The sequence below is a fragment of the Phascolarctos cinereus genome, unplaced genomic scaffold, assembly GCF_003287225.1.
Source record: "Phascolarctos cinereus isolate Bilbo 61053 unplaced genomic scaffold, phaCin_HiC Scaffold_2;HRSCAF=192, whole genome shotgun sequence".
Taxonomy (NCBI): domain Eukaryota; kingdom Metazoa; phylum Chordata; class Mammalia; order Diprotodontia; family Phascolarctidae; genus Phascolarctos; species Phascolarctos cinereus.
In genome coordinates this window covers 236724270-236741181 of record NW_027555625.1, presented here as the reverse complement: position 1 = coordinate 236741181, position 16912 = coordinate 236724270, and the positions used below count along the sequence as shown (strand labels likewise).

The 16912-nt window shown below is 39.1% G+C and overlaps 1 protein-coding gene across 1 annotated transcript in view; it reads right to left on the bottom strand.

Annotated features, from left to right (window-relative positions):
* The window catches only part of DOK5 (docking protein 5), a 147155-nt gene extending 141001 nt beyond the window's left edge, over positions 1–6154 (bottom strand). Inside the window, exon 1 of the mRNA XM_020984259.2 lies at positions 5706–6154. Within this exon, the coding sequence (XP_020839918.1) occupies positions 5706–5771 (66 nt within the window). The 5' untranslated portion in view covers positions 5772–6154. The remainder of the gene's footprint in view (positions 1–5705) is intronic.
* Between the last annotated feature and the right edge of the window lie 10758 nt (positions 6155–16912).

Genomic DNA, 16912 nt, shown 5'->3' with positions numbered 1-16912 from the left:
GGGGGGAAGTAGATTGACCTTTGAATGTCAGCCTAGTTATATATGGAGAGACTACTCCCCAAAAGCATGGCCAGATTGTGATGATGTTTTTCATCCAAAACAACTCACAAAGACAACTATGTACAAACAAGATTTCTGGGAGAAATAGAATACATATGTATGTGTGTGTGTGTGTGTGTGTGTATACACATACACATATATATGTGTGTGTGTGTGTGTGTATACACATACACATATATATGTATATGTACACACACACATATATACATATATACACACACATACATATATATATACATATGTGTGTATAGATATATATATAGATATATAAATTGAAGGAGTATGCAACAAATGAAAGAAGCCCTTTAAAGGGTTGAAAAACAGATAATTTTCAGATGACCTCATTCAATGTTAGTGACTTCCCTCTGATGACTATCTCCTATTTATCTTCTAACTATCTTGCTTGTACATAGTTGTTTGCATATTATCTCCCCATTGGACTGTGAGCTCCTTGAAGAGTACAGACTTGGGGGTGGGGGCACTTTCTTTGCACAGTGCCCAGCATATAAGTACTTGTTGACTGACTGACTTAAATACCTAATATAATGAAGTGGAATCAGATGGGACTAAGATTTGGAGTGTCCCAATGACTCCATTTCTGGAGTCATTAATCTAGCCTGAATCCAACGTTAATCTAGCCTGAAACTCTGCATTTGGCTTTTTGGACTCCATATGCTAACAAAATGTATCCCAAAATTGTGAATTGTGTGTGTTTATGTGTGTGTGTGTGTGTGTGTGTGTGTGAGAGAGAGAGAGAGAGAGAGAGAGAGAGAGAGAGAGAGAGAGAGAGAGAGAGAGAGAGAGAGAAACGGAAATTGAGAAAGGAAGAAAGAAGGAAGGGAGGAGAGGGGAAAGGGATAGGAAAGAGGAGAACAGGGAAGGAGGAAGGGGGAGGGGAAAGGAGGGCAAGGAAGGGTACCAGTGTTCTTACTATCCCCAATTTTAAAAATGAAAAACCAAAACACAGGGAAGACATATGTATCATCCCAAGTTACACAGTAAATCAATATTCCAATTTTCCATTCCAAGATATCCATTAGCATTGATATATGTAAAATACCAAAGGACCAAAAATAAGGACTCTGGTGTTTGGGGTAAATCCTCTATGGAGGATTTATTTATGGGAGGAATGGAATTTATTAATGGAATTTATGGAATGGAGAAAAATTGTACAGCATGAAGAAATGCTGAAGGACTAGCAATCTGCACTAGTGGAGGGCACACCCACACTGATGAAATCATATCCAATGGCAAACTGATATTAGAATTCCATTAGACTATGTGTCACCTTTGCTAGACCACCATATGCCAATATGCCTGCCTGTTACTTGAAGGCACTTGCTCCTTACCTACAATCAACTTCATCATCTTCAAATATGTGATGTAACCTACCCTGCTGTGATAAATCTAAATAATGAATAGATAAAGATCTGCTAAAAACAGGAGTTGGTTTTTAACATAGAATACAAGATGTCTGTGAATAGATTTCATGGGGTCTATAAACCAGACTGTGAAAAATTGATTATTTATTTTGACTAACATCTAACAAAATTATGGCATTTTCTTCAATTACGAATGAAAGCAACAGAAATTATATACTGAAAGGGTCTATAGGCTTTACCAGATCACCAATGAGGTCCATGGCATAAAAAGTTAAGAATCTCTGTTTCAGAATAATAATCACAGATGATATTTTTATCACATTATATAAAAGCTGATATCTTTCAGGTTTGCAAAAGAGGTCATGTGATTTGATCTTCACAATAACCCTGTGAGATAGGTATCATTATCATTTTCCAGATGAGGAAACTCAATCTGAGAAAGCTAAGTGACTTGACCAGGGTCATATAGTGTTTTAGATACGATATATTCTTCATTCCATGCCCAGCACTCACTCTATTATCAATCAATTCACAAGCATTTATTAAGTACCTAGGCATCAAACTAGGTGCTGGAGATACAAATATAGAGACCCTTTTATTGTTCTTCATTTTTCAGTCATGTCTGACTCTACCTCATTTGGGGTTCTCTAGGCAAAGATACTGGAGTAGTTTGCCATTTCTTTCTCCAGCTCATTTTACAGATAAGGAACTGTGGCAAACAAGGTGAAGTGAAGTGACTTGCCCAAGGTCACACAGCTATTAAGTGTCTGATGTCAAATTTGAACTCAGGAAGACAAGTCTTCCTGACTCCATGTCCAGGATTCTATCTACTGTGCTACCTTGCTGCACTTCTGAGAAACCAGCTGTTTTTAATTATACTTGCCATTGATTACAGACATAATCTTATCTAATCCTCAGAAATAGCCTAGTGAGATAGGTAGTACAAGTATTAATTGACCTACCTGACCTCAAACATCAAGAAATAGAATGTTTTCATATACATTACATCATTGAGGAAATGTTTGAACAGAAAAAGAGATGGGTCATAATGTAGAGAGGAAAAAAAAAAACAACAGACAAGAGAAACTGACCAGTATGTACTGGCAATCTTGAGATTAAAAAAAAAATTGCCAAATTGTTATGAAATTCCAAGTCTTTCTAACACTGAAAGTCTATTTTATTATGAACTCTAACAGGGATGAGAAAACTGAGGATCAGAGAGAAGTGACCTATCTAGGATTACTCAACTAGCAAATTATTGAGTTCAAAGCCAGGTTCTGACTTCAGATCCCAACTTCTTTCCATTAACACAGTTATTGGGGGAAATTTTTTTTTAAAAATAGCTATTGGATGGAGGAGGAGGTGTTATGGAAGACATGTAGAATTATAGATATGGTGACAACTTTTCACTATTACCTAGAGCTAGAGATATTCACTCATAAAAAGGTGGGTTCATAAATAGTCTCGGCTTTTCTTGAGTTAAGGAACCATCTCTCACATATAGAGATCTCTTATCAGGAATAGAAAATCACCCTCTATTGCTTAAATTAGACCTGACATAGTAATATCTGGAACTACATCTGATGTTTGTCAGTGAACAATGGAAGAGAAATGCATGTAAATCCATAGAGCGTCTGTGTACTATCCTGTTCTCCTAAATATTCTTCAAAGGTACTTATCTGCTCCTACTCTTCTTCCTGATCCACTGGAAGTTTAGTTTGTGCTATGATCATCCTGCTACATAATTTGGTGTAGACACAAAAGCACTGAGCAAGGACATGGAGGACCTAGTCCTTGACTCTGCCACTAACTAGATGTATGACCTTGGGCAAGTCCCTTTTCTCCATTTTTAGCTGCAAGGTTTCTTTCAGCTATGAACATGTTTTGTCTTTGGTTCCAAGCCCCATGCCTCCTAAATTCTCTCATATCCTTTTTAATTAGATTACTAGAAACTTTCATTACTATCACTAGAATTTTAAAGACAAATTCCAAGTAAAATGTAAATATTAAAAATATTAATAGGATTTATTCTATCTCTTTTCCCCTTAATAACCCACAGAATTCTGAAAGCCATAAAATTTAAGACATAGTCAAAAGGAGTAACACCAGACTGACAAAGTACATTACCAACTTTCAAGATATCATATACGGAATTGATGCAAAGTACCAGGAGTCACATGAATTTCTTTTACTTTTATTTCAAATCTTTCCCAAGAGTTCTAGTAATGACACAGATCTTTAAAATTTCCATTGTCACAATATAGGAGAATATTCTCCATACCATAACTGGAAAGTTATGGTAACCAGTCTTTCTAAAAAATCACCATGTGGCACAATTGAGCAAAAACTTATTCTTACGAATAATTCAGGTTTTATGCATTGATAATGCGTGTACTCTTATTATTGGAATGGTCCCTAAACATTGAGTGATAATTTCTTAGGGAAGTCCAGACATTTCAGTCAAGGAGGGAGCAATGAAACGACTAGATTTTTTTTCCCTTGCTGTAATCATCTGGTGTGGTACAGAAGAAATGAGTAGTAATACTTTTTTAGTACTAATTGATAGCCAAGATAAAAAAAACTTAAAGAGGTCTAATCTCAGTTTCTTTACACTTACTCTGTTTTTGCAAGAACACATAACTATAGGAACAAAAGTATGGGACTGCTTTACTAGGCTAGAATAGTAATAATGTCATGCCACTGAATTTACCAAGGTTTCTCCTTCCCTGTCCCACCCCACCAGGACTTCCTTCTTCCCCTCCATTCATGCATCCAATATTTACCACTTTGCCAAGAAACTTGAAACAAGGCAATCATCAGTAAAAGTAGTACAGACCACAGGACCAAAACACAATTAGAGAAAAGCTCTACAGAATGGAGGGCATTGGTACTCTAATTTGTAGACTGTCACAGCCTTCCCTCTCTTAGAAGACTCCCAAACTACACACAGGAATTATTCACTGAAAGGCAATCTAAGCTTTCTTTTCTCACATGATTTCTCTGGGTGGTACGCTACTTTGGGGATCAGCTATTTAATCCCAACTCCACCTACAGTCCTCTATCCTTCCAAAAATATACTAGAAAAACAGTGGAGAAACAGTTGGCCCACTATGACAGTCAATGGTCAACAATCATTTATTTAGTGCCTTCTATGTGCTGAGCACTGAGGATACAAGGAAAAGGGAGAAAAAACAGTCTCTGCTCTCAAAGAGCTCATAGTCGATGTCAGAATTCTCCTCCGCCTGACAACTGTTTCACAATAACGCAAACCTTGAATGAGATGGGAAAAAGTGAGTTAACTAATTAAACTCCAGCACCTGACCTTGTTTAAATAGCAAACAGAAACTCTGGATGGGGGATAGGTGCAATGGGGTACTAAGCTAGGCTTAGCTCCATTACCAAACTATTTCATTCTTAGGGTCAATGATCTTCCTCCACTGGGCTTCCAGGAAGCATTCCAACAAAAGATACCTAGCACCCAACTAACGAAAGGCAAAGACATAACTCAACGCTGGTACTTTAACCTCTTCATTGCCTAAATTGACCCCATTCTACCCCCTCCTGTTCTCTTTCTGCCTACACCTGGACATGCTAAATATGCTCAGTGAGGGATTATCAAGTGGGGGCTTTTGCCAGCCAAAGCGCCTTACCTCGTAGTTTGTCCCTTCCCAACCACCCCCACTTATTACTCACCACCCCTTCCCCAATTTGGAAAGTAAAGTTCTTGGCTGCGAGTGGGAAGAAGGGCTAGGGAATAGGGTTAAGGAGGTGCTTTAGGTGAGGACAGCACACAAATTCCGATCTAAGGGACTTCATTCAGAGAGAACTAATGAATCAGAGGAACCTCAATTCTTCCCCATGGGGGCTGAGGGGCTTTTATCACTTCTCTATACAGAATCCTAAGGATCTGTGGCTCCTTTGGGAGACAGGCTCCTATCATCAAAATCAATCTGCCAAAGGAGAAAAAGAGAAAAAGGGCAGAGAGGTCAGAGAAAGAAGCAGAGAAAAAAAGCAAGGAGAGATAGAGGAAAGAAGAAAGAAGGAGACGTAGCACCGACATACATAGACATATCCATAGTAAGCACAGAAGAAACCCAGACATATTTCCAGAAAAATTTCTAGTCAAAGAAAATAGGCACAAAATCCCCAATTTCCTTCCCAACCCCCGCCCCGCATTTCTTTAAGGCTATTTTCAACACCCTAGAGAGGCTGCGATACAACGTAAAATAAAACAGCAAAGGAAAAGAAATTTCCAATACTTACACCTAAGCGTCTGCTCCTAATCTTTACATACCCTTGCTTTACTATGTCATTAAAATTGGAAGCCATCCTAGACTGTGGCTCTCTTGCCCTACACACACCCTGACCCGAAAGTCCTTCTCGGGGTGGGGGCGCCCAGGGTGGAAGGGGGAGAAAATTTTAAAAAAAAAAAAGTTCAAGGTTGGGAAGAAGCTCGTGGGCTGCGACTGGCTGGCTGGCTGGCCGCGCTCTGTCAGCAGCCCCACATCACTTTCATAATCCTCCTGACCCAGAAACTCCGAGACGGCGGCGGCGGTGGTGGCGGCGACGGCGGCGGCGGCGGACTTTAATCCACTTTGAGAGAGCAGAGAGAGAAGAGGCTGGAGCGCAAGGAATCAGCTGACGCAGCCACGGCTGTCTGAGCAGTGACTGGAGGGGGCTCTAATGCCCGGCTCTTCTCTGGGGTGGGGAGAAGAGGAGAATGAGGAGGAGGGAAGACTAAGAGAAGAGGAGGCGGTGCTTCCCTCTATGCTAGGCACCTACTCGCACACACGCGCGCGTATACACACACGCGCACACTCGCGCAGGCAAACACATTCACGGGAGCAAGCAATCTTCCTTGCTCTCCTCTCCTTCCCATCCTTCTCATCTGCTCTCTCACCCTCCTCCCTGTAATTCCCTGCTCCCTCTCACCCCCGAGACCGAGAATCTGCTCCAACCTCTCCCATTGCTACCCCGCCGGAATCGCATTCTCTTCTCGCTCCAGGGATTTATTTTCGGATTCAAAGAAATCTGGTGTGATGTCGTTAGTATAGGAAACTTCCAGGGAGAAAATTACTTCTACCAAGGGAGATCAGAACCTGCCCTGCAATTTATAGTCTTAAGAGAGTTGCCCTGAGGCATAAGGAGGTTAAGTAATTGCGGAGGTAATAAGTAATTGCGGAGGATCACATAGCCAGTATGTGTCAGAGACAGGACTGGAATCTAGGTCTTTGTGACTCCAAGACAATATCTCCATCCACTGTGGCAAGATTCCTCTCCTACATAAAACACAACACATGCCACAGCACAGTCTGAGATTAAATTAAGGAAACTCTTCCTACCAATGCAAATCTATGACTTTTTTTTCACTTTCTAGTCTTAATAGTCGGAGTCACTGAGAGGTTAAATGACTTGGCCAGCGCCACAGTCAGTACTATCAGAGACAAGGCTTGACCCAGGTCTTCTAGACTCTGAACTAGCTTCCAAGCCAATATGTAACCCTGCCTCTCATCTATAAATAAACACAGTCAATATAAGGAGAGAGAAAGCAGAGTGTAGCAGAAAGGGAATTGAAATAGCATTAAAAAATGTAAGTTCTAGCTATGACTCCATCTCTTCTGATTTGCTGGGAGATGTTAGGCAAGCCATTTGCCCTCTGTAGGTCTGATTCTATACCTCTGTAAAAAGAGGAGGTTAGACTAGATCAAGGGTTCCTAACCTGGGGTATGTGTACCCTTAGGGAGTGTCAGAAGCTTGGATTAAAGGGAATGTTTTGATTTGATTTTTAATTTATTTCCAATCAATGAAGTTACAAAATTCTACTTAAAGTGATTTTTACAGTTTAGTGCTCCTGAGAGTGCTTAAAAAAGGAATGTAATTAATCTCTTTATTTTGTCTCATATGTTATATATATATGCATAGAAAACTGTAGAATTTTCCTTCTTTAATATTGAACAGAGGTGGATAATTTCTAAACTCAAAAGCATATGGAAGTGATTGTTGATAAATCAAAATAAATTAATAAAATTTTAAAAAATATATTGAACAGAGGCCAACAGGAAGGTTTGCTGAAAGACCCTGGGTGTGGAGATAGAAAAAGGTTAGGGAATGAGGGGGTTAGATGATCTCTAAGGTCCCAAATCATTTGGTTCTATTGCTGCTATGATTTGAATCATAGTGATGGGGAAAAAATATTGAATTAGACATTGTAGGAGCTCTGGTTGAATCTTAGCTTTGCCATTTTACTATGTGTGACTTAGGTCACATCACAATCCTATTCCATAAAATGAGAAACTTGAACTACAGAGTCTCTTAACTCCTTGTGCTCTAAACCCTAAGAGTCAGAATACATGGACTTCATGTCCGGGCTTCATCATTTTACTCCCTGCATTACCTTGAGCATGTCGCAATCTCTCAGTTCCCAATATCTGTACAGCACCTAGCACAGTGCCTGGCACATAATACCAACTTAATAAATGTTTATTCCTTTCTCCTCCTTCCCCTCCTCAGCATACCAGACCTAATCACCCATACCTTGGCTCCCTCTGACAAGGCAAGTGACTTTGCTGTTGTTGTTTAGTCATACCCAACTCTTCATGACCTCTTTGGGGTTTTCTTGGCAAAGATACTGGAAGGTTTTGCCATTTCCTTCTGCAACTCATTTTACAAATGGGGAAACTGAGGCAAACAGGGTGAAGTGACTTGCCCAGGGTCACACTAGCTGTGTAAATGTCTAAGGCTAGATTTGAACTCAGGTCTTCCTGACTCCAGGCTTGGCAGTCTATTCACTGCATCACTTCGCTTTGTAAGGAAGCTACCATCAGACAAGTAGTCATCGGCTTAGCCAGGATTTGAATCAAGGTCCTATGACTCTAAATCCATTATACTGCCTTCCCCACCATACCACTACAGTCTTGCAGTCATTATATTATCACAATTATCTATAGCCATTTGTATGTATGAAAGTCAATATGACAAAAGAGATTGAAAGACAGGCTTTGAGTCAGTAAGACCTAGGCTTAAATCTTTTCAGTTAGTGTGTATTAGTGGATCAGATTAGAGTCAGGAAGACCTGAAACAAAATCCCAGCTCAGACACTTACTGTTTGACCCTAAGTCATTTTACTTCCCAAAGCCTCAGTTTCCTCATCTGTCAAGTGGAAAGTTTGGACTCAGTCTCCATGGTCCCTTTCAGATCTATGGTAGTACTGCCACTGGCATGATAATAACTCTGTAACCATGGGCAAGTTACTGAATCTTTAAGTACCTCCAAGAAGCCCTTCAAAACATACACTTTGGTGAAACATATCCACAACAGGAATTTCCTACACAAATGAAATTATAAGTCAGAAAATACATGTCTAACATATATGTATGTCATATGTATTTATATAATAGATTCACAGAGAGATATATGCATACATGATGGTATGTGTATATTTTCTTGAATAAAGGTCCTGTGCAGATCAGCTGCCTGTCCCTTGGCTATATAACCATTTGGTTTTTTGGTTTGTTTTTTGGTGGTGGTTTTTTTTTTGGCTCATCTCTTTAAAAATACCTTCCAGAGAAAGATTCTTTGGAATACTTGAATGTTTCCAGACCTTTTAGCTACTATGTTCTCCCTCTTCTTTCCTGGACATTTTATAAACAACTGGAGGCAGTTTCATATTGTAGCCTAACAACAGTAGAAATGGGGATAAGATCCAATAATAACAACTCAAAGTATGTCTTCATTCTGTCTGAAAAAGAATACTTTGATCCAATTGAGTTTTTCTCATTCTTTCTGAGAACTCTGACTTTCATTGACTTTTTCCTTGTGTGTGCCACTTTAAGAAGAGATTAGAGATTCTTTTCTCATCTGTGTTGGAAGTAGAGATAGATATGAAATAGAACAATACAAAAGTCAATATTTTTTGGAGGGAAAAGTCTTTTTTGTTAAAGAAGACATCTACTGCCTTCATCTTCATGTTCTCTTTGCAGAAAACATGAAATTACCTTAGACTCAGTTCAAGTTCCTTGCTGAAACAGAAGAAAACATAGTTGTGTAGTTAAAAAAAAAAAACATTACCCTGGGAGTCAGAAAACTGTCTGGCACTGCCAGAAGCTATCTAAGTGCCCTGGGCTAGTCATCTTTAGCCTCTTTCTACTCTGTAAATGAAGATAAATTTAACCTGTAGGATCCCTTCTAGATCTTGCTTTCTAAGATGCTAGAATGCAAATGATAGGGTGCGTGAGTTTCTTTTGGCTGCCTGAAAATGTGAAGCTCTGTCCATGGTATCCAGAATATTAAACTTCCTGAAAGTTATTTGGAAAATTTTCACTTACAGACACAAATCAGGAATTTCAGGAATTTACAATATGAAGGGACTTCCGGGATCATCTAGTCTAGGAGTTCTTGACTTTCTTTGTCTCACAGATTCCTTTAAAGTGTATGGACCTCTTCTCAGAATAAGCTTTTGTCTATATTCATTATTAAAGAGATTGCTAAATTTGAGTTGGAGATTAGTAAAATAATTTATGTAATTTTTCTTCATAAATGTTATATGCTTCTTCAAATCTATCAGTTTACCTCTTGATGGTCCCAATTTAAGAACTGCTGATTTAGTATAATCTCCTCATTTTACAGATCAGGAAACTGCTTTGCTGAAGTCATACAACTGGTTAATGGCAGAGCCAGGACTTTAATTTAAAAAAAAAACAGAACTAGATTGTGAATCACAAAAGTAGGTTCAAGTACCACTCACAACCTGTCTGACCTTGGGCAAGCAATTTAACTTCCCTTAGCCTCAGTTTCCTACTTTATATATTAGAGGATTAGACTAAATAATCACTATTATCCTCCCAGTTCTAAAAGTCTCTAACCCAAGGGAACTCAGGTATTTTTTCCACCACACAAATTTCAGGTTGACTCCAATGTCCAAAAATATACTTGAAAAAGTAAAAAAAAAAGTTAGTTCAACCCAATCTTGAGAAGGATAGATACTAAGAGAATAAAGAAAGAGGAAGAGGAGGAGGAAGTTGTATAACTAAATATTGTTTTGCTAATTTGCAAAATTGTCAACCTGATACTTATTTGTAGATATCATGGAAATGTTACATGTTGTAGTTCCACAGACTTTATTTATTGTATTAGCTTTACCAGTGACATCTATGATATAGAACACAATTCCATACAGCTTTTAAAGTAGTCCTCAGGAACTTTGTGCTCTCTGTTTTGCTTTGTGGTGTGATGAAGAGAACACCAGATTGGGAGTCAGGAGACTAAAATTCTAATTATCCCCCTGCCACTAACAGATTTGGCAAGTCAAATCACTTCCCTTTCATGGGTTCTAGATTTTGTCCTTTGGAAAATGAAGATAATGGACAAGATGATCTCCAACATCCCCTCCACCTTAAACATTTTTATGATTCTATGATTTCAAGCAATAAGAAGCTTTTCAAAATACCATCATAACTTTCATTTTTCCTAGTATGGTTCAGGGTAGTTGAAATTATTCTGTGAAATTCTATTATCTTTTGTTATAAAAGTATAGGATTATAAATTCCAAAAGAGACTTCTGATCCAATCCAATTCTGATTCCAGTTCATCTGATCCAATCCTCTGCCTCCAAACAAGAGAATTATAGTCCTTTCCATCTCTAAAATCCTATAATTCCATGTCTCTGAAGACCTAAACCACCTAAGGTAGGGGTAGGTAACCTGTGGACTCAAGTCCACATGTGGCCTTCTAGGTCCTTGGGTACAACCTTTTGACTGAGTCCAAGTTTTTTTTTATTGCAAATTATTTTTTACTACAAATCTTTTTATTAAGGGGATTTGTTCTGTGAAGTTTGGATTCAATCAAAGGACCATACTTGAGGACCTAGAAGGATACATGTGGCCTTGAGGCCACAGGTTCCCTAACCCTGATAAGGTCAAAGGTCTCCTAACTTTCAAAGCTCTAAAGTTTCTGAGATTTCATATTACTTATTAGTTAAAAGGAATTATTGCATAATGCCCCATGCATTTTCAATAAAATGAGTTTAAGTGACTCATAAACCTTCAAGAACTATGTAAATGTTAAATACTCTTGATGCATTATTATTATCATTGCTGATATAGTTAATGGACATAGTTAATGAGGTTTCTTGATTGGTTATAAGCTTAACCTGAGATGTACACAGGAATATCTTGAAGCTACTTCACTCTAATTATTTTGGGATTTTTGAAGGAAAGAAAAAATGTGTCAACATCATATAGCAAGAGATATTGCACAGCAAGAGTCTTAAAAAACAAGCATTTGGTGGCTTCCCCCTAGTTCATCAAAGGAAGCTGCCTTCTCAACAAGTAAGATCATACATGTAGAGCTAGAAGAGACTTCTGAGGCCATCTGGTCTGAGTCTTCTATTGTATAAATGAGGATATTAAGATTCAGAAAGGGTAAGTGACTTGCCAATGGTCTCAAAGGCAGCAAGTGTCAGATGCAAGAATTGAACTCTAGAGCCCATGTAAGTTTCATTACATGATGCTGCTTCCTCCATGAGTTAGGTTCATATGGCTTCCTGTGAAGACTTTGTTTGAAAATCATCTGATGTCTGCCTTGCAGGACCCTAAACCTGCACAGTAGTCAGGTCAAACATATGCATACTTTACTCTGGCTAGGTGGGAAGGCTCTAATGGAATTATTTTATCTATCATTGGAAAAAAGAGATTTCTCTTTCTCTTCTTCACACTTCAAGTTCAACAAACATTTGTTAAGTACATACTTCGTACAAAGAATTGTAATAGACTCTGAGAGAAATAGGAAATTGAATAAGACAGGCACTCAGCCATCATGAAATTCACTATTTGATAATAGGGATATGATGGAGACACAAATGACTATAATACAAAAATCATACCTGATACAGACATATGAGAAATGCTAACCAAGGATTATACCACATCAAAAAAAAAAGGAGAGGATTATTACGAAATGGGAAAATATATTATTCAATTCATGAAACTTTTTTTTTAAAATTCTCTAGGCATCTTTTGTTTTTATGCTATTTTCATTTCCAAATACAACTCTACCTCCTCTCCTCAAAGAATAAAAAAGGAAAAGAAATAAAAGCAGTTAAGCAAATATAGCTAATACATCAATTGGGTCTGACAACGTGGGAAATGTTTAGTCACCCAACTTCTCAGAAGAAGGAAGGGCATGCATTTTCCCATATCTTCTTCAGGACCAAACTTGGTCATTGTAATTACACAGTTGGTTTTGATACTGTTTTTTGTTGTCATTGTTGTTTTCCATTTCCATCACCATGGTCATTGTGCATATCATTTTCCTTGTTCTGCTCATTTTGCTCAGCATTAGTTGGTCATGCAACTTTGAATTCTTTATATTCTCTTAATTACCAAATATAATGGTCTTTTCTCAATGCTCATGCTTCTTGACCTCTCAGAAGCCTATAACATTGTTAATCACCTTCTGCCTTTCTATTCTTTTCTAGGTTTTTCACAACATTGCTCACTCCTTGTTGCTCTCCAACCTGACTGATCACTCCTCCATTTCCTTTGCTGCATTTTTATCCAGATCACACCAATAACTGTGAGTGTTCTCCAAGATGCTGTCTTCAGCCCTTTTCTATTCTCGCTCTATATTTTTATGCTTGATGATCTCATTAGTTCCCTTGGTTTCAATTATCATCATTATAGATAAATCCCAATAATCTCATAATCTATTTATCCAGTCCTAATCTGTCTCCTGACCTTGAATCTTGTATTTCCAACACTTTGTTGGAATCCAGAACTGGATATCCCTAAGGTGATCTGAATTCAACATATTCAAAACTGAACTATCTTTCCCTGCCCCCAAACACGCCCTTCTTTCTAACTTTCCTATTACTGTGGAGGATACCAGCATTCTCCCAATCCCAGCCTTTCAACCTAGGTGCCATCTTCAACTTTTCACTCACTACATTATTCCCACATATCCAAACTGTTTCCAAGTCCTATACACTCTATTTTCCTAACATCTTTCATTAATGTCCCATTCCTCCTCTGATACTGCCACCAGACTGGTACAGATCCTCATTACCTTCTGCCAGCACTATTGCAATAGTCTTCTGATTTGTCTCCCTGTTTCAGGTCTTTTCCCATTTCCAGTCCATCCTCCATGCAGCTGTCAGAGTGATATTCCTAAAGTGCATATTTGACCATCTCAGCCACCCTCCCGTTCAAAAAACTAGTGTTAAACTCTATTACTCCTGGGATCAAATATAAAATTCTCTGTTTGGATTTTAAAATCCTTATAACATGACCCCATCCTGCCTTTCCAGTCTTTTGAAACCTTATTCCTCCTCAACAATCCACTAACAATGGCCTCCTTCCTATTCTTTCAACAAGACAGTTCAACTCCTGACTGTGAGGTTTTTCAATGACTCTCTCCCCCATACCAAGGACACTTTCCCTATACATTTCTGCTTCCTGGCTTCTCTGGTTTCCTTCAGATTTCATCTGTAATTCCTTCTTATAAAAAGCTTCTATGCTTAGATTTTTAAAATCTAGCCACATGCTCAGATTCTTATAATCTAGCCAATAGCTCAATAATGTGCAGACTCCTTAAGAGTCCACCCAATATAACAGATGTTCTAATAAACCTTTGGCTGAAAGAAGGCTTGAGTCAAATTGTGTTTGGGCAGGATCTGCATGTTGCAATATCTGGGTCCCAGCACCCCTAAACCCCTAAACCTCAACATTTTGGTGGCCTGTACAGGGAAACTGCCTAACCCCAAGTTCTTCTTGAGCCAAGACTGGAAAGTATGTAAGCCTTCCCCTGCCCCTCTTGCTCTGCAGTTGGGGTCAATCTCCAAGCACTAAGATTTGGAGATGCTTTTCAGGCAAACAGTTATGAGGCTGTCTCACACTTGGCCTGATGTTCTCAGACTCTCAGTCCACTGGGTTGGTTGGAGACCATGGACCTGGGTACCCCTTCCACAGCAGGGAGGACAAGGAAGGACACCCTATCTGGAAGTGTATGCCCAATTCTGTTAATTGTCTTGGTGCTGGTAATTGGGAAAAACTGCAGTTGTTTTTTGGTTCTCTGAGGCTTGGCTTACTCTCTTCCCTCTACACCCCTGAATCCTCCTTCTTGGAGGTTACAGGAAAAAGTTAGAACAGCTAAAAACATCTTGGTATATTCTGGAGGTTTTGTGATTGATTATTAAGGAGTTTGAAACTTCTCTTTACAACCCTGGTCACTTTTTTCTCCCACTCCCTTCACTTGAGTCAAGAGGGTATCTGTTAACCCCTCTCATAGCAGAAGAGAGTTTCACCCTTTACCCCTCACCTTTGATTTTGCCCTCCCCTATCTGGGAAAGGAAGGAGGGGGGAAGGGCAGCAGCTACAGCATGGGCCCCACTGGCAATGGCCTTGGGCTCTAAGGCAACCTTTGTCTGGAAGCATCATCCAGATTCAGCACATCCTGCTCAAGGTAAAGAAGCTAGCCTCTGAACTTGGGTAAGTGTGCTGCTTTAAAGTTGTGGTTTTAACTGTTAATGATGAGATGTTGATTCTCTGTGTAAAGTAATTTGGAAATAAATTTAACAAAATTGAAGTAACCTGATTGGTAATGGGTTTGTTTCAAGTTTTTCTATCAGTTATGTCAAGCAACTTTTCATAATTTGGTTACTGCTAAAATAACTTGGCTATTGTTGGTTATTGTTTTAATGTGTAAACTTGCCAAAAAGCTTGTTTGGATTTTGTCTTGCTAAGAGTTTGCAATTACATAGGAATAATCTCTAACAATTGGCTTTTTTATATCAGGACAAATTTAAATTTGAGGTGTAAATACTGGAAAAGTTTTTCCTCAAAAGTGATTAGTGAAACTTGCTGTTTGAGGTAAAAGCTCATAGGATTTTATTTTGAGTTGCCTTATGTGTCATAATCCATCGATAATTAATAATCCACCATCTGAGAGAAATGCCACAAGCTATTCAGAGAATGTGATACTGGTGGGAAGTCAGCATTGGGAAATGATGAGAGGACAATTTTAGCCTTGGTCTAAGGTGGGATCCTCCTGGCTCAGTTTCCCCATTATGTTCCTTTGAAAAGGAATGTTACCCACCAGGTTATTTCTGAGTCTGGCTATGAGGTGGATTTGATACTGCATGGTTGGAAAACTGAATTATCTGACAGAGCTAAGGATTGTTTTATCCTGTCACATCTAGGCCCTGCAGTTTTTTGTGTCAGATTTGTGTCTTCCAGACTACAGGCCATTAACCTACAGTTGGTAGCAAACAGCAGGTACCAGCCAATGTCCACCCCCATCGTTCCCTGGATGCAGCCTGTGCTTGGTTTCAGTCAACTTCCTCTTTGGGACCCCCTTAAGGCAGGGACAGCTCTGCTTCTTGCCAGCAGGAAGCAGTTTCAGAAGTTGAGACCTTGGCCCCTTACCCCAAAAGAATTTGGGTCCCATTTGTTCGAGGGGGAGAATGATGAGGATGGGAGCTGGACCCCACAAAGGAAAAACCCTGGACTTTCCCACGTGGCCAAATCTCTTGTGTTTAGTTGAGGCTATAATCCCATCAACTGGCCTTTCATTGTGGCTACACCCAATCTCCCCTCCATTAATTTACCTCTCTATAGCCCCTGGCCATTTCCCACCCTTAATCCTAACTAGGCTCCTTCTCCCTTGGCCACATGGTCCAAGTCCCTGGTGTCCTGTTCACCCCAGCTTACTGGCCACTCCCATTCAGATATTCCTTAGACCCCCTCCTCCAGTCACCCCAAACTACTTGGCCGCTCCTAGATCCCTCCCACAGTCTTCTATGGACCTTATAAGGTCCATCATGTCTCCATTAAGATGCTTAGATTCTTAAAAATCTAGCCACATGCTCAGATTCTTATAATCTAGCCAATAGTTCATTAATGTTCAGACTCCTTAAGAGTCTACCCAATATGACAGATGTTCTAATAAACTTTGTCTTTGGCTGAAAAAAAAAAGCTTCTACAAGGAGGCTTGTTCTGGTCCCCATCTAATGCTAGTGCCTTCCCCCCATTGTCTCCCCCACTAGATTATGAAGTGTTTATCTTTGTATCCTCAGCACTTAGTACAAAATCTGGCATGTAGTGCTTCATAAATGCTTGTTGATTTGACTTCCTAATTTTACACAATGCCATAATATTCTTTTCCATTCAAATGTCACAATTTGTTAACCTGTTCCTCAATTCGTGAACATCTACTTTGTGTCCAGTCCTCTGCTCTCAAAAAAGTGCCACCATGAATACTCATATATTTTATGCACTTTTAAATTATTTTTTCATTCATCAAATATTTATTAAGCTCTTACTATGTTCAGAGAACTACATGATGTAGAAAGACTCCCAACTCTGACAGAGCTTATAATATTATAGGTAAATAGAATACACACACACACACACACACACACACACACACACATATGTATATATATATATATATATACACACATATGTGTGTGTGTGTAT